Raw genomic sequence first — 20,861 nt, forward strand, 5'->3', positions numbered from 1 at the left:
CGTGATGAACAAGTTGTGGTTTAAATTGTGGTGTTCCTCCATCCTCGGACAAGTTGTCTCACCTGCTTTGGCTGACACTGGGGAGGAGGTCTTAGGTATCCATCATCGTGCTTCCATAACTATCAAACCGAGATTGGTAATCTAGTACTTTATCGATTGTTGGAGCTTCGGGAGGAATTGTTTTGCTTGCTACAACTCTGTTTATGGTGATTTCCATCCATGCTCCCCTCCCCCTATGTGTTTATTGGTGTTTACGCAAGTGTCTCTTCCAATTCGAAATGCACTTTGGAAACTTACTATGCTCCTAACTTCAACTTCATACTATTATATCTTATTCTTAGATTAATAATGATACATCTAAAAACTTAAGGGGTTCTTTGTCATTTTGAAATAAATACTATCTTGGGAGCCTAGAAGAGAATCTTGCCTCTACCCAAATGGAAGCTAAATCCTATTTTATATGATTATGAGTATATCCAACTTTCTTGTTTGTATAATAAATTTTCTATTCTTATCAGATAAATTAATCTTAGATTATGGCTTAAAGCTAAATCTAAAGGTGATCTTAATGCTAAGATTATTATCTTACCGTTGTTTCGACTAGAAGAGCTAATTTTATTCATTATCTTAAATTTAACAATATATTTATTTTGGACATTAAGGATGTCAACAAATAATTTATAGATTTTTACTATCAGCTCTAAATAGAAGAGTTCAATCTTTTGAACTCACTCACTTTTGATTGGCTAATCTCGGTTGGTGGGGGTGTTTCCTCCTTAGAGCATCTTGACCTTATCTGCTCCTTTAGTAGATGAGAGATTTTGAGATGCTCTTGCTGCATAAAGCCCAAGACCTCATTGTAGAATTTTATTACTCTTAATGGAGCATCATATTTTATTATACTTTTCAATCTGATGCTCTCCTTCTTCCTGAATGGACAAAGACTTGTATTTATTTTAAAATATAAACACCCTATTGAAATTAATTTTTTTTTATCAAATTCTTTGTATTATATCAATTATAGAATTTTGATTAAGATTTTAACTAATATGCTTAAGGGTCTTCTATGCTCCCTCATCTCTAAGGAATAATCAACTCCCTCTAGTAGATTTATTTATGATAACAATTTGGTTAGATCGTTAACTCTTTCTATAATTCTAAGAGTAAGAATCCTTATATCCTTATTAAGATTGATTTGAAGAAGACTCATGACATATTATCTTGAAAGATGATTCTTTAAATATTATATTTGACTAATTTTTCTCCTAAATTTATTCATTAGATTAAAGCTTATATTTCTTTCTTTTGCATGCTAGATTAATTAATGATACACATATTTTTTTCTTTCTATGATCAAAGAAATATTTATTAAGGGATCCCCTCTCGCCCTACCTATATATCCTTTGTAGTCCAACGATTATCCCTTCGTCTACATGATTATTATAATAATAAAAAAATTCATTTCTTTCTATTTTATTATTTTTCTAAAATTTATCACTCGCTAACATCTTGTTTTGTTTTAGGGCTAAAAGAAAATCTTATCTTATTATTATATAGGTTTTGAAGTCTTATGATTTGTTAACTAATCAACGTATTATTATGTCTAAGTATAAGATATTCTTCCATCGTAATGCTTGGGAGGATTTAAGAAAGAAAATTTTACAACTTGTTTAATATCAAAGATGACAAACTTTCTTTTTTAAGTATTTGTGTACTCTTGTTAGATATATTCTGATCTGGTCCATTAATACCCTAGTTGAACCTGTGCTTGCAAACTCAATCTTTGGTATGATTTCCTAGGAGGGTTATTTTGATTAATTTAATTCTTAATGTTGTGCCTCTTCATTCTTTAAATGTGACCTGTATGTCCAATATCATTCTTAATAGCATCGTTAAACTAGAAATTTTCTTTAGGCTAATAGTGGTAATTATAGGGGTCTTTGTTTATTTTTTGGGACATTATTACTCTCCCTAAGTTTGATGGGGTCTTGGGGTTAAGAATTTACATCATATGAAAGTTTTTCTTCAAGGTTTCTCTATACCTTCCTAATGGTGATGCAATTTGAGTTAATGTGGTCAAGGCTAGATATGAGCTTGTTTCCCCATGAGAGATTCAGTATTGTTCTAAATAAAGTTAGAGTCGATGCTTATTTCTTCTTACACTTGAATATTTGAGAGATGGTTTGGATTGCTTTGAAACCCATTTTTTGTAATATGCAAGCTTTGGATGATTCTTTTGTAGTTTCTAATTTTCTTATAAATCGATGATGAAATGTTGATTTATTAGATTCTTTATGGATCCTATTTGAGATATCAAATTTTTTCTATAATCGTATAATAATTAATAATAAGGGAATATGTTCTACCAAATCTGTATATGTTTTTCATTTCTGCTAAGGTTGAATGAATGACACTAAGACGGATTGACGACATTGTTTGTGGTAGCTCTCAGTATTATCTCGAATTAAAATATTTTATAAAAAACTTTTACACTATCAACTCATCTTCTTTTTTTTTCAAGTCTTTTGTCTTGATTTATATTTGTAGTACTCATTCATATCCCTTTTATGATTTTATTGTGGAATCAATTGATCATTTATTTTTTTAAATGTTCTTTCATTGTTTCCATATGGTATCTCTTTGAATCCAAGCGAATTTTTGCTTCTTTGTAGATTGGGTGGATGATAAATGGCTCGATGATAGTAGTTTGGGTGGTCAAAATTTTCAGGCTTTGATTGCTATTAGCCATTCATGGATCTAACGTGCAAGGAATGATATAATTTTTAATCAGATTGTCTCCTCTCCTAATAAGATTTTACATAGAACAGTTGCAACAATCCTAGCTAATGATGAGGCCAGATTATCATGATTACATTTTATGATGTAAGGAAGATCCGAATTGAATCTAACTTAACGATTATCATTTCTATGATATACAAAAAATGTGTTGTTGCTTGATCACTACTTAATTGATAGAATCTTTAAGATATATTTTGTGTGACCAATTGATCGGCCAATCATACTATAATTATTAAGACTTTTTTCTTTTTCTTTTTTTTTTGAGAAAAGAATGATACTTCTTTTTTTCATTAATCTACTTCGATACTAAGGATGATTTCTTATACTCATATGATTTAAACAATAACAACTTTCCTATATACAATGAGACCCAATGCACGATTTATTAGACCTACGATAATAAGTTTACGATGAACAATTAAAAGTGAGAAATACACCAATCCATCATCATCATCATCAAAAAAAATTAAAAAAAAGTACATAGGTCATTACGCTACATGAGGTGAAGAATTGAAGTGTAAAGTATCAGAGTTTGCACGTATGATACATGTTCCTTCCATTTCTCCAAAGTATTAGCAGCATAGCAAAAATGCGTTCCTCGTCATTAATATGTTTGCTCGCGGTAATTTGTGGCCTATCGGGAAAATCGATGACTGCATCTTTGATGCACTGCTAGTACATCATTTGAGAATTCTGAATTGGCTATTTACAAGGCATAGATTTACTTCTTGCTAATAGAATCGATGAAATAGGAGAGTTCTATATATCTTCACCACTAATTTATGCTCTTGATTGAAATGCCAATAAGTAAAAGAAATTTAGTTGTTCATACATCATCATTAAATAAGATAACCAAGAGAAATTATGTGAAGTTATTGTAGACCATAAAACTTCTACTCGTAAATTAATGTCTAGCTCATTCAAAGTATGACTTCACATTAAGTAAACACCATCTTTTATGCTAAAGGTGTTTTAATGATGTGCTTATATACATATGATTTCATATCTATGTCATGTATTTATGGTCTCATGTTTACCAACTTTATCCCTTTTTCTATTTAAATCATGTATCTTCTCATCAAATTAAAGCTCTATAGAATTGAATTGCCTTTGTGCTTAGGTCTTGAGAAGTTGAAAGTTACTGGAGGAATATGTGAACCAACCATTCTAACATCATCAATTAAGTCTCATTGAGCCCGATTTGCTCCTTATGATTCAATTTTGGAAGATTAAATCATTAATTAATATGCTTGTGATTGACTTGCATTCATAAGGCATTTATTTTCTTCAACCTTGTTTTACTATTTCACACTCTATTTTTAGATCTTTAGTTAGAGGATAAGAGAGACAGAAACTCTCATCAACTCAATTCTTGGTATCACTTTTATTCAATTATAAATCATATTTTGGAAAACTCATTTTAGGTTAGACATCATTATTTTTAATTATAGGAGATGTCAATGATTTGGAGCTAATTTGGTCTATTCAAATAAAAACTACATATGGGCCGGGCCCCACTGATCTTAAGTTGGTACTAAGAAGACAAGGAGTTGGGAGGATTCCATAAATGGAAAGTTAAAAAGTAGTGTGCCAAAAATAATTTATAATAAGCTTTAATAATTATTTAAAGTCAATAAAAATTATTTTTTAATAAATAATTATATGAAATCGTCTGTCGAACATGAAAAAGTCGCTCCAAGCATATGTCAAACTGATAGTGTTATGATGCTCAATTGTCGGCGTGCTAAATCCTTACAACTATTTAATTTTTTTAATTTATAATGATGACCATCTTGTTAGACAAAAGGTCACATCAATACAATTGTTCATCAGGGATAATGTGTACCCACTATAGTTATGATTAGCATCCTAATTTATATATTTAAAAAATAATATCGAGGTTCCTATATTTACGAAGGTGAAACATTTAACCCTAATTTTTTTTATACGTTAACTTCGTCAACGGAAAAAAATCGTACATATAAAAAATATGAATAGAAGGGATAAAAATATAATTTCATTATCTTTCCAAACTGCTTGATCATAATTCCAAACTGCTCGCCCGTAGTCAATCGTGCCTTTCTACTCGCCTGCCACACCATCTCACCCACCTCTCGCTCGTTGCACTCGCTCATCCGCTTGCAACGACTAGAAAGCTAGCGCAATGGGCAAGCGAGTGTAGCAAGCTACACTCGCGAGCAAGAAAGTGAGATAGGGTGTGTCAGGCGAGTAGGAAGGTGAGATACGGTATACGAGCAGTTTGAAAAGAGAAAAAGAGAAAATTAGTAAAGTTTATATAAAATTTATATTTTAAAAATAATAAAATTATATTTTTATCATTTTTATTTGTGATTTTTATTGCATGTTCGATTTTTTTCATCGACGAAGTTAACGATATATGGATAATTAGAATTAAATATTTTATCTTCATAAGTATATGAACTGTAATACTACTTTTTAAAGTATATGGATCAATATACTAATCATAGTTAACTATACGAGATAATCTCTAATTACCCAATAATCTCAAAAGTCTCCCGGGCCTTTATTACCCTGTCATACACAATCTAATCACCTCTTCTCTCTCTCTCTCTCTCTCTCTCTCTCGTAAGCGCTTAATTTGCCTCTCTATAAAATATTAGTGAAAGATTAGATATAAAGTTTTGAATCTATAAAAACGATAAATATTAGAATTTTTTATATAATTAAATAATATATAATTTAATACTGAATATATTATAAATAATCTAATAATATAGGCTAATCAAATTAGTAATTGAATATTAAGCAAATCATAAAGAAAAAAAAATTACTCACAAACTAGATCAATCTTTTACTATAAAATAATAAGATTACAAATATCATTTTTTTTTTCTAGATTAATTAGAGGATATTAATAATATCATATGAAAACCAATGGGTTTCGAGATATCAAAGAGTCTTTTAAGAAATCAGAGAGAAAAATTGAACAGAAGAAAAAATCTTAAATCTTAAAGATCTATGCCGATTAATTCAGAGAGCATGATATCGAGATCAATATATCGAAATACTATGTTAATAAGAACCAGTTTTACTAATTAATTCTCTATATTTATATTTTTGAGTTATTGCATCAGAGTCTTCAGCAAAGTATAAACAATTTCTTCTTCTCTTCCTCTTCATGACGATTTTGAGCACCATCGCATTTGTAGTCTGTTCAGAAAAGTTAATTCTTCCCATTACAATTTTGGACCATTAAGTGCCTATTTATCTGTCAATTTCTTGTATCCCTTCTCTGATGTTTCATGCACAGACTAATCTGACTTAGAACCTCTCATCTTCTCATTGCACTCATCCATTACTTCTCCTTTTGATTTGCAAGACAAATTCAGAATAATGAACATCATTATTACATGCATGCAGCATTACAACATCTGCAAAGCCAAGCTTTGTCTACCACCTCAACATCTACTCTGGACTCTGTTCTGGCACAAACAGGAAGAAGAGAGGAAAGGAAGGCACTCTGCTGCGCGTGCTCATCGTCATGCCGGAGCCACTCACGAGATTGAATTCCTCCATCTCCTTGGTCCCTTCTTTGTCGCCTCCGTTGCTGCGGTGCCCGGCATGGGAGCCCCGATCTCGTTCGCCTCGCTGGTCATCTTGGTCAGCTTGCTCAGTTTCTTCCACCCGGTGCTCCACGGCGACGACGACTGCTTGCTGGGCTTCGTCGACGACATCTTCTCGAACTGCCTCTGCAGGTTGTCCATGTCGTTCTGGAGCTCCAGGTACTTGGCCTTCATGCTTTCCAGCTCGAACTTGAGCGTGTTGATGTCCTTCTTGGCGGCCGCCCATCCTTCCTGGAACGACTGGGGCGTCCCTTCCAGTAGCTGTCTCCGTGCCGAGATCACGGGCTGGTAGTGCGACTCCACCGCCTCCTTCAGCGACGAGCTCGCGATGGCGTTGCTTATCTTGACTTGCTCGGAGAAGAGCACCTGCACCACCACCCGCAGCGGCAGGCGCTCGTTCTGCGCCGCGTGCATGCAGGCGTCGATGGACAGCTTCTGGCAGTCCATCACGCGGCACAGCCTCTTCCTCTCGTGCTCGGTCAGCGCCGGGTGTGCCTAATTGATATCATGGTCAGACAAATCAAGAGATGAACTCATCGATGGAGGAGATTGCAAATGTTGATTGCAGTGAGTTAGATATCAGTTTCAGGGTTCATACCTTGAGATAAGAGTCGACTGCTCGATAGAGCCCGTCGTCGCATGTCCTGGTGGACTCCGGCAATGCTTCTGCCAGAACCTGAAACTTGGTCAGCGAGAGGTTCCTGTCCCTGGAGACCTCTGTGAGATAGCTATCGAGCAGTCTTGCAACTCGGGTCTTGGCATTGGGTCCGCTGGCTCTTTGATTGGCCTCATAACTGTGCTTATCTGGGTATGGCTCCCTACCTGGGCTGGAAGACTCTGTTTGCTCTTGAACCAGGAAGTGCTCAAGCAGCCTCTGAACCAAATCCACATCGTACAGCGTCTCGCTCTTATGGAAGGAAGGGATGAGAAGGTCCGGCAGAGTCGCCTGCTCCAGCTGCATGCCGACTCGCTTCTCCAGTTCCGTCACCAGCGCAGGTGCCACCTTCAGCATGTTCGCTAGTCTGAGCAACCGGAGGAGGAAGCTGCAGGTGACGCAGTCCTTCTGCGGTGGAATTATGCTTATGAGGCTTTCGATCACCATGCGCTGCTCTCGGATCTGACCGCTCGACAAGTCATCCTTGCTGCCACTTCCTGCGACGATCAGATGCAGTCCTCCTTGGTGACTCCACGGCTCCTCGCCCCCCTGCGCCCCTTCTTTCGTCAGCCCCGGCAACCACTTCGATGCGTAGTGCATGATCGCGGCTCCGATCAGCTCGAACCTCATCCCCTTCACCTTGATGGCAGTGACCACTCGCACGAAGTGATCGATCCGGAGAATCGACACGTCCTCGAACCACCAGTCCGGGGGGACCGGCTGGCTCCGGCTCGGGCTGGATTCCTTGGAGTCACCATTCCACCTGGGGCTGGAAGCTCGCGCAGGCCTCCCGGTGTACGCCCACCGAATGCCTCTCGGGTTGGCGCAGGCCTTCCAGGCGATGGACTCGCTGCACCGTCGCACGATCTGGAGGTTCTCTGCCCACGGCGAGAGGCTCTCGCAGCTCTTCAGCACCACGATCGAGTCTCGCCAAGAGGACAAGACGACGTAGCTGAGGAAGGCTTCTGTTTTGAAGATCAAGTTGCCCTCCTCCAAGTCCTCTGTCATCTCCAGGTACTCCGCGGCGCAGCGCAGCCCGGAGATGTTGGAGGCCGTCAGATCCACCGCTATGCCGTAACAAAACTTGGCCGCCAGTTCGAATGCTTCCGGGCCTCCCGGGAGATCATCCAATTCCACCAGGCTTGGTTCTGATTCCCGGGATGACTCGTATATGATCCTGTTCATTCTTCCACTCCTTGAGAGCAAAGGATACTTGAGAATCGAAGTAGAACAAAGCAGATTCTTAGTCAAGTCATTGCATACTTACGAACACCGCAAGAATCTTGTTGAGGATACAGAACACATGCAAGACTACAAGTAAATAACAAAGGAAAGGGAACAACCTTGTGCAGGTGGAAGCTGACACCTCCCACTTTAACCAGCAAATCACTGGGGATATCACTGGAAACAAACCTGTACAGAATTTTCATATGGGCTTTTTGTCATTACGTTGGTCGAATCATGGAGTTCACGAGATCTACTGAAGGAGCAACCGCGAGAGGCTACTGAAACGAAGTACAAGAGGTACCAGGACTGGTCTCTGCGCTCGAAGCCATCGGTCTTGAGGCCGTCGTGCTTGTCAGGCTCAAGGTCTCTCCCTCCGCCACGGCCGTCGCTCTCGGATTCCCACATGGTCGGGCTGAGAACGAGAGACCAGCAGGAGGCGGCCCAGAGTTAGCCAATAACCTTGGAACAATTGCCGGGAAAAAGATTGGAGATGAAACTTACCGAAGAACAAGATACCAAAGATCCGAGCCACAACAAAGTTTAGACCTTCAGAAGTGAGGGGCTAAGCACGAAGCGGAGAGACCAGCTTCAACCTCATAAAGGATGAGAACACTCTTCAGCTGAGCTCATGAAGACTTACAGAGATGAAGATTAAGCGCAAGAGAGGCTACCCACAGAGCAGAAGTTACAGCTGAGTTCACCAGAGAGAGAGAGAGCGAAGGGGAGGGAGGCCAGATATACCTTGGTGCTGATGAAGGAGTGGAGAATGATATCACATGGGATGTTTGGTGTTATCTGGACTTGTCGAGGCTGTAGGATCATGGGCACTCTCTCATGTATTTTTGCTTGCTTCCATGGATTGTAAACTATTTTTGTTTCTGATCAAAGGATATATGGCTGTGTTTACTTCACCAATCTCAATCTTTCAGCTATGTCTTTCTGTAGCTTTTTTTCCTGTTTGTTTCTACCAATGGCGGGTCACTTTTCTTGCATCTGCAGTGGTGGATCTACCCCTCCAATACCCCTCATTTTCTGTTCATCCATGTAACAGGGAAACTTTTCTGTCTGCAGAATGTAGATTTGTTCTATCACTCTCTTACGACACGGCTCAATGCGTGGAAACAGCCTGCACATTCTCTCTGTAAGTTCGAGACAGTTGATGCAGATGAAACATCCATGTTCTAATGGAAACTACTATGATGGTGGGAATCAGGAACCTCTCACATCGCCCATTTTTTGAGAGGCAAGTGTTGTGGATCCCCTCGTGATTTGACACACCACGGATGAGTGTCCACGTAACGCTTCTCTATCTCCCCCTCTCTTGGGTGAGGCTTTGCCAGATCTCCTTTCAGGTTGACCATGCTTGGGTCCAAGCCCTTCCCATTGAGATGGGACCAGCGTGGGGCCCACAACATAATGGCACGATGAAGTTGACTACAAAGGATCATAATTTGACTGTCTTTTGCAGAGCTGCTGCGTTGTGCATCCCTCCAACAAAATTGACGTTTGGCAGTAAAAGTTCATGCCGTCAGGACAATTATACTGATCCATGAAGGTCTGGTGATGTGAACAATATAGCAGCAAAAAGTTATGACACCAAGAAATGAAATGAGCTTTCGATCAATGTACTGTTGGTGGGCAGAGTATGAAACAGTTCGAATGCCAGACAAATTTCATATTTAAAATGCACATATATATTATTGAGAAATTATATAAATACATGCATGTTAAATATGCTATATACTTTTCCTTCGACATTGATTGGACAATGTGTTCTACAGCAAAGTTTAATTGAGCAGTGTATAGATGAAATAACTACAGGCATCCTTTTTAGGGGATTTAATCTACTTTTAATCAGTGATTTTTTTTGAAGATTAAGTATTATTAATTCCAATGAATAAAAAGAAAAAAAAATTAATATAAAAGAAAAACCTCAACCCACCTTTGGTTAAGGGAATGGGGGATGTGAAGAAGACTGGTGGATGATGGTGATGCCACGTTGCCTCAAACTCCTCCACATATGCATTGCTTTGGGTTGAGCCCCCCTCCTCTGACCTACATGCATTATGCTGACAATAAGACAATGGCCACCGCCATTATGAGGCCAAGATTACACGCATACATATATCCTTTCAAAATAAGTAGCGTTGATATTTGTATCTCTAAATCTAAGTTTGGCATATATTTTATGATCAAACCTAAAAACTTGATGTACATAGTCTTAAAGCAAAAGTTTGATTAGGTTGTGAAGTTAATCATTTATTTAATGGACATATAGTTGAATCAGTTTCCTATCCCTCAAAAATTATAATGATTTCTTACATTAGTAAGAAATATAATTAGCCATTCAAAAGTCTTAAAGAGTTTTCCATAAATCAATATACTTGAAAGTCTTTATAACTGATTCTCTAATGAGAAATAGTTTTATATAAATATTGAACGTTACATAAATCGTATGAATTGTTATAATTATGATGCCACATTGATCACACAAATATTTTGGCTAATGTATTGAGATAGTAAGATGATGACATTACATATAAGTGTCCTTATGTTATAATGACAAGATAGTGACATGGCATATAAGTATCCTTATGTTATATTTTTATAATATTTAATAATTTATAATTATTTTAATATATAACTCTAAATAATATTATATAATAATTTAATATATTTAAATATTTTTAATTCAAACTAATTAATATTAACTATAATAGAGCATGGTTAATCTGAGTTTTTCTTATGAATATTAATCGGACAAATATACATATATATATATATATATAGGATATTTCTGAGCTTAAATGGATAGACATGTAAAGCCCCTTTATTAAATGATTCTTCTTTATCTCCAAAGTGCATCAATCACGAGGACATTGTTTGCTACATCAGCAGCATCTGAGTATATCTGAGCTCTACTTTAATCAAATCGGAAAACCTTGATATGTCCATTCTTTTGTCTCTTGTGTTCTTATATTTTTTTCCCCTTGTTGACTCTTACTGTATCGGTCATATACCCTTAATTTTATTTAACGGAGTCACCTGAGGTGTGCATCAATTAGGATGCTTGTGATTTAGCTATGCACTGTGTTTGAGACATCCCCGATAATAGGACGATTAGGATATATTACATTTATCACATGTCTCAAAGTTTGTAGGCTTCACATGAAACAAAAAAGGATGTGTGACAAGTTATATATTATTCTATCTTGATTTGATTGGTAAAATTATGTTTTTGACGTCGCATAAAGGCAACCACACCTTTTCATTAAATTATTGTATATAAACCAATGGACCTAAGGAGGGACACGATTTGATATTAACATAAGAAATGTGTTTGGAATAGGTTGTAGGCCATCATGTTTGACATCTCAACCAGTTTCCCTTCTTTTGATATAGGTCAAAAATACCATACCTTACTATAAGTTAATTTTTAGCCAAAAATTAACTATAAGGATTATTTCTTTTCAATTTATATTTGATAGTTGGGTAAAAATATAAAGCAAAATTATATTTCTATATATAATTTACTACAAAATTATTATTTATTTTTATCAGATGATGTCCTTCATAATTATTTTTAATTTGGGCTGCCTCTTTTTTCTATTTGGATAAAAATTCTCTCACTCTTTGTGTTAAATGACATTAGAACCAAGGCATAATTGATTTTTTTTTTTTCCCTGATGAAAATAATCTGATCTATACAGATCAAATATATATATGTGTGTGTGCGCGCGCGTGTGCATGTATGTATATATATATATATATATATATATATATATAGATATTTATATTTGTGTGTGTATATATATATGAAAATATTGTTAATGTAGAAGTTAATGGGATATTTAGATATTTATATTTTAAATTATTTTTTACTCAAACAAAGTAATAATGTTAGGAGTGATTGACTTGAGTGTTGCAAATGGGTATTAATGATAGTGACATGGGTGGAGGATCTCAATTTTCATGTCCAAGTTTTTTAATATAATTATGTTTGCAGTATAAAGCAATCATTAATGATCATGCCAAATGAAAAAATAATGTGTTGCTCCTCTAATCAAGCTTTTAACTTCTGGTTGGACTTGGTTGTGAGGAGAAGAACAATGAAAAGTATGCATGCTTCATGTCAGTTGGAACATCATGCTCAATCTGAAAGGTATGTACATGGGACCGCAAATTGACCCTGCCATCTATCGCTGCACCCTTGTATTGCAGAACTCATCCTGCATTCTTCATCTCCTTTGTCATATGAAAAGCATCAGTGTGTCTGTCGTAAGTACTGCCTGCAGAAGCTGCAGAATGCATTCTGCATTCTCGACTTGATATCACTTCTTGGTCATATGATAAGGATCAACATGTCTGTCACAAGTACATCCCGCAGTTGCGCAACGCGTTTTGCATCCTCGACATGGCCTTCGTGTTTGTATGAAACCGCATCACCATTAGCTCCGCCCGGAGCTAATGGTGTAGGTCATCGGAGAGCTGCGTCCAGATCTTGGGAGGCGGGGCACAGGCAAATCCATGAAAGGCCAGATCAGAGGTCTTCTTTTCTTCCCGTGTCCTACGTCTCTGCGGGTGTGGTCCATCGCTACTGGTCCAGTGCCTCGGATCCATAAGCTCATCATCCTCTCCTGCTCTACTCTGGGCGATGGGTTCGGCATGGGCCCAGGAATGTGCCAACGCCGACGACATGCACCAGTTCCATTAATAACTCATCATATCCCCATGGTAGAAGCCGCATCACCTTCAACGGCCCCATGCTTCCCACTAAGCTGTACTCTTCGAATCTCCCAGAGATCACACCCCTCTCTCTCTCTCTCTCTCTCTCTCTCTCTCTCTCTCTCTCTCTCAATTCTTTTGGTCTTCGACCAACTTGAACAAAAGAAAGAAATGGTAAAAAGATGGCAAGAGTGATCGAAAAGACGAAGCAGTATCCTTGTCGAAGGTCACAAGAAATATTGGATCTTTTCTTTTCGTTTTGTTTGGTAGAGACGAAGAAGCAGATGCGGCATGAGCTCTACATGCATCAGTGCTGTGGTACTGTGGGACTTGGTTTGGAATCGGTGGGAGGGCGACAAATGCTGAGCCTCCTCCCAACAACAAACACCTGTGTGCGTTAATGGCGAGGAATCAGACCATGCATTGCATCAGAAGGCGATACTGTACTCGTAATAAATGCAAGCGAGCTGCAGCTCGTGGCTGCCAACGCCTGACGGTGTAAAGAACCTCATCTCTGAGAGAGAGAGAGCGAGAGAGAGAGAGAGAGTAGAACTGTACAGTAATGGCAGCGAGTAAAACCAGAAAGGCTGAGGCGGCCTCTGAACGCTAAACCACTAAAGACGAGGGGGGAGTAAAGGAATACATTTCCTGCGGCTCTTCATTCAATTCGTTCTCCATGAATACACCCCACTGCAGCAACTTCTCATTCTTACATTACAGTATTATGGATGCAGGAAAAGGAAAACATGGTTAAGTCAGTTTAAAGGGGGATCATAAAACTACTGGTACTGTCCGCCCTTTGTCGTTGTTAATAGATCAGCACAAGGGAGAAGAAGATAAGCTTGGAGAATGAATCCAACAGTAACACTATGGGCATCTCTTTCCACTCCCTCTCATTCTCCTAGCTGATCACCTCTATTCCTTGCTGTTCCAGCATGTGTTATTGCTGAACTCACATTCTTCTCCATAGTAAAGCTACATTGATCAAAACCAAACAATCTTACTTCTCCACCACCCCATTCAACAATCATCGCAAAGGAGCTGGAACAGCAGTCAACAGCACTACGCAGATAAATCGACGAAGAAGATAAAAATAAGAACTGCTAGCTAGCGGGACATAAAGGAATAAACCAAAGAAAGAAGAAGTCCCTAACTCGATTCTCTAATAAGATCGACAAGTCATGGTGTGGAGTGGTTGGAGAAAAGAAGGAAGCTCTAGGGTTTCTTACCGAGGGTGTGCTTGTTGTTGTGCATCCACACCTTGAGGACGTGCCGCTTGATGCAGGTCTCCTCGCAGAACTGCTGCACCGCCGCCTCGTCGTGCTTCTGGATCCGCCAACCCAGCCGCTCCGCGAAGGCCAGCATCTTCTCCTTCTGCTCTTGCGTGAACTTGGTCCGAAACCTCTTCCTCACCCCCGATCCCGAGGCCCGCGTGCCTCCTCCGCCGCCTCCCATCGTCGGGTTCGACACGTCGTCGTGGTCTTCCCTGCTGTGCCCTCCAACCCCCGACGTCGAGGGCAGCGCCAGCGGCGACGGCCTATGCTGCTGCGCAAATGTGGCCGGCGGGTAGGGGGGGTGGTGCAGATACCCCGTCAGCGTCCTGTAATAGGGCGAGAACTGAGGATGGTACCCGGTGACCTCCATTGCACCACCACCACCGGCGGCTCCTCCCCCGGCGCCGCTTCCCCCCGAGTCCTTCCGGTGAAAGTTGCGGTGGCACCCACAGGCCGCGCAGCTGAGGGCATCGAGAGTCCCCTCCTCCCCCGCCGCCATGAACTCCCTGCATCCGTCCACCGCATGCCCCCCGATCCCCACAGCGTGGTTCTTCAAGCATTCCCTGTACCTCACTCCTCCTCCGCTTCCGCCACCGTGCGCCTTCCGGTGTCCTGAACCTCCCACCGCCACACCGGCCGTCGCCGCCACCGACTCCCCTCCTTCGCTCATCTTAGCTCCTCCTCCTTCTCCTCCTCCTCCACCCAAATTCTCCATCACTGTGTCGTAACTCGACCCCACCGGCAAGCCTATCTCCTCATCCCCCTCATCATGGTCGTCGAAATCCATGTCCACCGGCTTTTCCGCCGCCAGATCTCCACAACGGCTCCTCCGCCTACTCGTCTCCCCCTTCTTCTCTCTTCCTCTTCAACTCGGGCTTAAGACCATGAGAGCTTCGTGACGACTCTCCCTGTTCCCCCCTCTCTCTCGTTCCACGAGCTCCCTTGTCACCGCCGATTGAAGTGCCCCCTCCCTTGCTTCCGGTGGCTGCCGGCCACATCCATCCCGGCAGCCAAAGCCCAGCCCTAAACACCACCACCAATCCCTCACTTAGGCCGCCCTCCCCACTTAGTGATTCCTCCCAATAGCTTTTACCATTTCACTCACACCCCTCGTTGAACCCACAAGCCGCACCGTCGTGCCCACAAGAAATGACCCCCCTGACAAGAACTAAAACAGGAGACCACAATAAATCTACTATTACATATATGTACAGATAATGCTACCGTCTATTATATATTCTGAATTGATTGGGCTACCATTTATAGTATTCATAATTCCATAAATGATTGGAAGCTAAGGTGTGGTGATCGGTAATTCTACCTTTTATAGGGTAAAAAAATTATATGAGGGTAAAAAAATGTGTTACTTGAGCGCACCTCACCGACGTAACGACTCTTTTTTGACCGCCTCGTATAGAAATCTTGTAGCAACGGAGCACAGTTGAGGTCAGAAGTGCCGCTATTTAGGTTGGTTGGACGTATATGTGACCAAGTCAGCAGGATGATGAAAGTGAAGCTCTTGTTATCATGCCCTCATGCTCCCGAGTGTACCGCCGTATCTCACTTTGTTTTCTAGCTCAGAGCGTGCATTATCGTCGTGGAAAAGCCGAAGGATTGAAGTGATAACGCTGAGGGGGAGGCATTGCGTCTTGGAACTTGGTGGACATCGTCGAGGCCAAATACAGAGAATGGATGGCATAGAAACAGAGAGTAAGACCCTAAAAATATCGGTCGATGGCAAGGTATGCATGCCAGGCCGTGATACGGGAAGGGGAGGACATGGAGGATTAACTGGTTGCCACCAGCTGTTTCTCATCAGCCCCATCTGCCATGCACGCTTATTGGTTGATCTGTCCGGTGCCATGCAGGTGGGATCATGTACTCAGCTGGACGCCATGGTCTGAGGAGGTACGTCAGGCGTGTCAGCTGCCAGGAAACAAACGCAGGGCGTGAAGTGATGAGGGAGAAAGCGAAGGAGAGGATTTGACGAGCAATATATTATTCCAAAGAGAGAGGATGGATTATGCTTGCTTGCAGATGCAGCGAAGGTAAGAATGGTGACAGACTGGGGAGCAGCAGCGGTAACAAGAGGTGATGTTGCTCCCGCAGCCTTGTGCACCGATTCGCCCCCATGTGGCTTCTTAGAGAATAGGAGGTGATGTTATCGCCTTCTCTTTTCATGGAATCCCTCATCGTTCCAGGAGATAGAAAGAGAGAGAGTGAGTGCAGCATTAGGGTATTGTGGGGGAAAAGGATGGTGGATGTGGACAAGACGATAAAAGGGAGTCTGACCGTAATATTCCATTTCTATTATTCACTTTACACCTCTCTCTCTCTCTCTCTCTCTCTCTCTCTCTATGGCATCTCCAACCAATCAACTTGAACGTTGCCTTGTTCCTGATCTAAGAGTCCCTCTTCCACCCTCATGTTTCATGTTCTTCACACACAACCACTACACAGCTTCTCAGACATGAATGGCCATCGATCCCAACACCTTCGTAAGAAACAAAAGGGAGAAGAAGAGTTGGTGGGCTAGAAATCTGTGTCCTTTCGAGCTATATATGTCGGAAGGAGGAGGAACGTCAAGAAGGGAGTGGGAATGCTTTCCTTGGTATCATGATCGGTCATTTCCAGGTTTGGATTGACATGTTAGCCCACACTTTCGCCCATTACACCTACAGAGTCGATAGCAGATCGGTGCCCATCTTCTCTGCAAATGAAGAAAACAATCCGTTTATTTGTATGCACACTAACACACGTCTGCTGTTCATGCTGGCGCAGCACTCGATTGCGGGCGAGAACAACGAGATGTTGTTGTGCTGCGAACGGAGGGGACGTTTCTGACGCCACAAACACCATCTCACTTGATTAAGACAACACGGGGGGGGGGGGGGAGAGGTTCCAAAGAAGAGAGAGAGAGAGCGTCGCTCTAAATTCCTAAAGTTACTGATGCCTTCGTCTTTTACTTTTTGACTGCTTCACATGCGAGCGCAGAGAGCGTGGCCATGGCGGGCGGTAACCCGCTTAACATCGACAGGGATGCGTAGGATCGCGTACAGGACTGACTCTACTGAACCGGCTCGCACGAACCTTAACAGTCGACACGTACTTTGATGCGCCTGGGTGGATGAAGACGATACAGCATGGTGCAGTCCCGGAAGCGGTCTTCTCCTCGGAGTCTTCATATATACATTCTAGCAAATTTCTGACAATAATATATTTATCATTACAAAATCAAAAAATTTACTTCCATCCAATTGTTTAATATTTTTCAAATCAAAATATTATTTTTAATTAATGTTTTTCAGCTATTAATCAGCTCATGTAAGCTAAGAAGATTAAATATAAGATGATATATTCGTTAGAACGAATATATAACAGTGAATTTTAGAAAAATACTCTTTTTTTATTTTTCTCAAGAAATGCTCTCTGCTTGTCCAATATATAAATTAGTCACCTACTCACTCTTTTATAAATTAGTTTTCTTCCTTTTCTTATGGATCGATATATTTATATTATCTTTATATTATATCATAGTATTTTTTTAATAATAATATAAAAATATAATACTATAGAAATATAATATTTCTATATAAATTTTATAAAAATATAATATTTTTTATATTAATTACTGTTATTCTAGTATTACTAAAAACACTATAACATGATATAAAAATATTATAACTTGATTAATTCACCTTACAAACTGACCCATAAGAAAATTGGAGGAAAAGTGATAGGCTGTTAGGGGTATTATAGGTATTAGGAAAAAAATTATTAGAAATTTTAAAGATGAGAGGCACTTCTTTTTAAGAATTCATATATATATATATATATATATATATATATATATATATATATATATATATATATATATATATATATATAACATTCAAAAGCTTGCTCGCATGACTGTATGCGACTGACATGAGAGGTTGTGCGCTTCCTGCATACCATCACATACTGTTTTTACTTTTGAGTAAGCATTATATTATGAACTACTCATAAGAGTACAAAATGGTCAACCAAGTCCTGATAACTGGGTGAGTCAGCAGCCCATGTACAAGACTCACCCTCACGCCTAGCAAAAACAGAGCTTTCCTGCTATATTCTCGAGACAAAAAATCACATATGACAACTGAGACTTCATCAAAAAGCAGAAGACAATCACAAAGAGTGTCCCTCAAAAATCATGGTAAGTCTTCCTTAATCCTTGTCTCACACAGCAGAGAGGAGGGTTTCCAAAATAGCTACACTTTCTGCAAGAAGGACCGAGCTGAGTTTCCTTGTTGAGCAACCTGCAGCCGCCAAATTGTCCTGAAGAATAAAAATCAAGCATGCAGAAGCCTCAGTTTCAATGAAGAAGTCAAATACCATCGCACACTGTTGCTTGCTTTGCTCTGCTCAAAAGTAGAGTTCTAAATTAGATTATGTTTTTTACGTGTTCGGAAATTGTATATTTATTCTTCTAACTTCACAGAAATCAGCTTCAAGACATGACTTTTCACAGGGAGCAACCAAACCAGCTATTCCTCTTGACAGTGTTCCTGATAATTCTGATTGCCAGGTGCATCAAAGTGTTACACTTCATCCAAGTCAATCAAGGTGGAGTTTAAATGATGAAGCTAACAATCAACTTCATTCCAAGTGCCCCCCAAGCTAACTTTTTACAAAACCTGTGTGAAGATTAGGTTTCAGTGTCAAAAGTTCCGTCTGACTTTAATGCATTCTACATCTCTCATTACTTCTCTTCCTCGTCCTAGTAATGCATAAACTAAAAATTAATATTACAGGAGCTGCTGCAATGTAGTTAGTGGATGATGTCTGCATGCTGTTTCTGCTACTCTATGGGACAAAGTGGAGCAAGTGTCAGATTTAAGTCTGGAGGAAGAAATCAGATGTAGAATTGCTGTTGTTTTGTGGCTCAACATGGTGGTGTGGCAGAAGCTCATCGTACATACACTACACATTCCTTCATGCTGTGGTTGGCCATCCAAAGCAGATTAAGGATCCAAGATAAGCCGCCTTGTCAGGGTTGGGGATTTTTGGCATCAGGTTGACTGTTGGCAATGTAATGAAGGTGAAGAACATATGAGGGTCATCAACTTTGTTAATGTGATCTTCTCAAGAAAAGCTAAACTTTCAGTAGCTCATAAGAAAATCAAAAAACCAAAACAGAGAAACTAATTTTGCAAGGAGTGTCTCCTTGAAGCTCTATTTGGTTTCTGGAGATGTGTGATTTGGTGGTTTGGCTATTTCCTTGATGGTAACTGATCTTCTAAATATCTGAATATTTTAGGTAAATATTTGATGCTCTTTTTCATAATAGAAAAATAAAATTCTCTAATCTTTAAAGAGTGAATTTTCAAAAAAAACATCTCATCTTTTAGAATTTCCCGGATTGCAAACAGTATCTTTTAGAATTTCTTATAGAGTTTCTCTTTTTTTTTTTCTCAAAATGATCATTCTACCCCTATCAACCATTATCCTCCACCCAATCCGTGACTGTCCTTCTGTCCCAAAGGGTTGCTCATTGCATGTGGGGTAGGTGCAACCACGCGTGGAGGTGACCAATGACGATCGGCCTCCTTTCCCCTCTGTTCCATTGGACTCGCACCCTTGCACGAGAAAGGTAGGGGTATAAAGGCCATCACCACCTCCTTCCTCACATGAAGGTTATGGGTGGGGTTGATAAAATTTGCAAAAACAAGATAGCCCTTGTGCCCCCTCCTTGCGCGACGATTGCGAGCAACATATCCAAAGAGGTAGAAGAGAGGGGAAGCGATTGCTGGGGTTTAACGAGGCTACAAGGGCGATAGCGAAGGCGAAGGCGACACAAGATAGCAGTGCAAGGAGAGGAGGTAACATTTGGTTCGTTGTAGGCGACGCAAGACGATGGTGTAGGGAGGAGGAGGTGATGATCGATCCAACGGAGGCACGGGTGTGATCTTACTACGAGTGTTATGCGAGAATTTCTCAAAATTTAAACGCTTCATAGGAAATTCTCAAATTTATGGGTTTTTTTATAAGAACTCAGCCCATCTTTAAATAGCCGTCATCCTAGTGTGACAAAATCTTTTTAATTCAAAAAAAAATAGAAATAATATATTTGTCCTCACAAAATCTTAGTGTGACAAATTTATCCCTCCAATATTAAGATTTTTCACATACATCCTTGGTTAACATACATAAAAAAAAAACTCCATCAATCACTCCTAACCATGATACCAAAAACCACTTTAATATTCTTATCATAAAATATATTTTGAAATAGCGTAAATATCAATTAGAGGTCCTGACTAATAGGCAATTTTTTTAGCTAGAACATGAAGCATATGTTAAATTTAAATTTAGAATGATAAATATATAAAATATTGGAGATATCTAGCGATGAATGCACCGTTGAATACTTAGTATGTCTTATGCCCTAATCCACCCAAAAAAAAATCGTATAATATAATGAATAAAAATTAATCTAAAAATATAAATGTTACCAACTTTGAAAGGATAATATAATTAAAAAAAAACATACCAACATCCTTCCTCGATCGAGTTATATCACATCAAATCATATCA

The 20,861-nt window shown here is 39.7% G+C and overlaps 2 protein-coding genes across 11 annotated transcripts; both read right to left on the minus strand.

Moving 5' to 3' along the window:
- Window positions 1–6,165: 6,165 nt before the first annotated feature.
- Window positions 6,166–9,099, minus strand: LOC135584565 (root phototropism protein 3-like). Of its 6 annotated transcripts, none has more exons than XM_065134279.1 (6): window positions 8,962–9,099; window positions 8,788–8,872; window positions 8,588–8,698; window positions 8,403–8,472; window positions 7,003–8,271; window positions 6,166–6,899 (listed from the first exon to the last, which is right to left on the minus strand). In XM_065134279.1, the coding sequence occupies exons 3-6, from the start codon at window positions 8,689–8,691 to the stop codon at window positions 6,336–6,338; spliced, it is 2,007 nt and encodes a 668-aa protein (XP_064990351.1). In that variant the 5' UTR covers window positions 8,692–8,698; window positions 8,788–8,872; window positions 8,962–9,099; the 3' UTR covers window positions 6,166–6,335. The 6 variants fall into 6 exon arrangements, with proteins under 6 accessions (XP_064990351.1, XP_064990366.1, XP_064990344.1 ...); XM_065134294.1 differs by having other exon boundaries at window positions 9,028–9,046; XM_065134272.1 differs by having other exon boundaries at window positions 8,788–8,879; window positions 9,028–9,046.
- Window positions 9,100–12,418: 3,319 nt separating this feature from the next.
- On the minus strand, window positions 12,419–15,398 carry LOC135627882 (zinc-finger homeodomain protein 2-like). 5 transcript variants are annotated; one of them, XM_065134307.1, is made up of 2 exons: window positions 14,241–15,398; window positions 12,419–13,399 (listed from the first exon to the last, which is right to left on the minus strand). In XM_065134307.1, exons 1-2 carry the CDS (start codon window positions 15,070–15,072, stop codon window positions 13,239–13,241), a joined length of 993 nt encoding a protein of 330 aa, XP_064990379.1. In that variant the 5' UTR covers window positions 15,073–15,398; the 3' UTR covers window positions 12,419–13,238. The 5 variants fall into 5 exon arrangements, with proteins under 5 accessions (XP_064990379.1, XP_064990416.1, XP_064990400.1 ...); XM_065134344.1 differs by lacking the exon at window positions 12,419–13,399 and adding an exon at window positions 13,644–14,052 and having other exon boundaries at window positions 14,241–15,392; XM_065134328.1 differs by lacking the exon at window positions 12,419–13,399 and adding an exon at window positions 13,644–13,986 and having other exon boundaries at window positions 14,241–15,391.
- Window positions 15,399–20,861: the final 5,463 nt, after the last annotated feature.

Source organism: Musa acuminata, chromosome BXJ1-3 (genome assembly GCF_036884655.1).
Source record: "Musa acuminata AAA Group cultivar baxijiao chromosome BXJ1-3, Cavendish_Baxijiao_AAA, whole genome shotgun sequence".
NCBI classification, from domain to species: domain Eukaryota; kingdom Viridiplantae; phylum Streptophyta; class Magnoliopsida; order Zingiberales; family Musaceae; genus Musa; species Musa acuminata.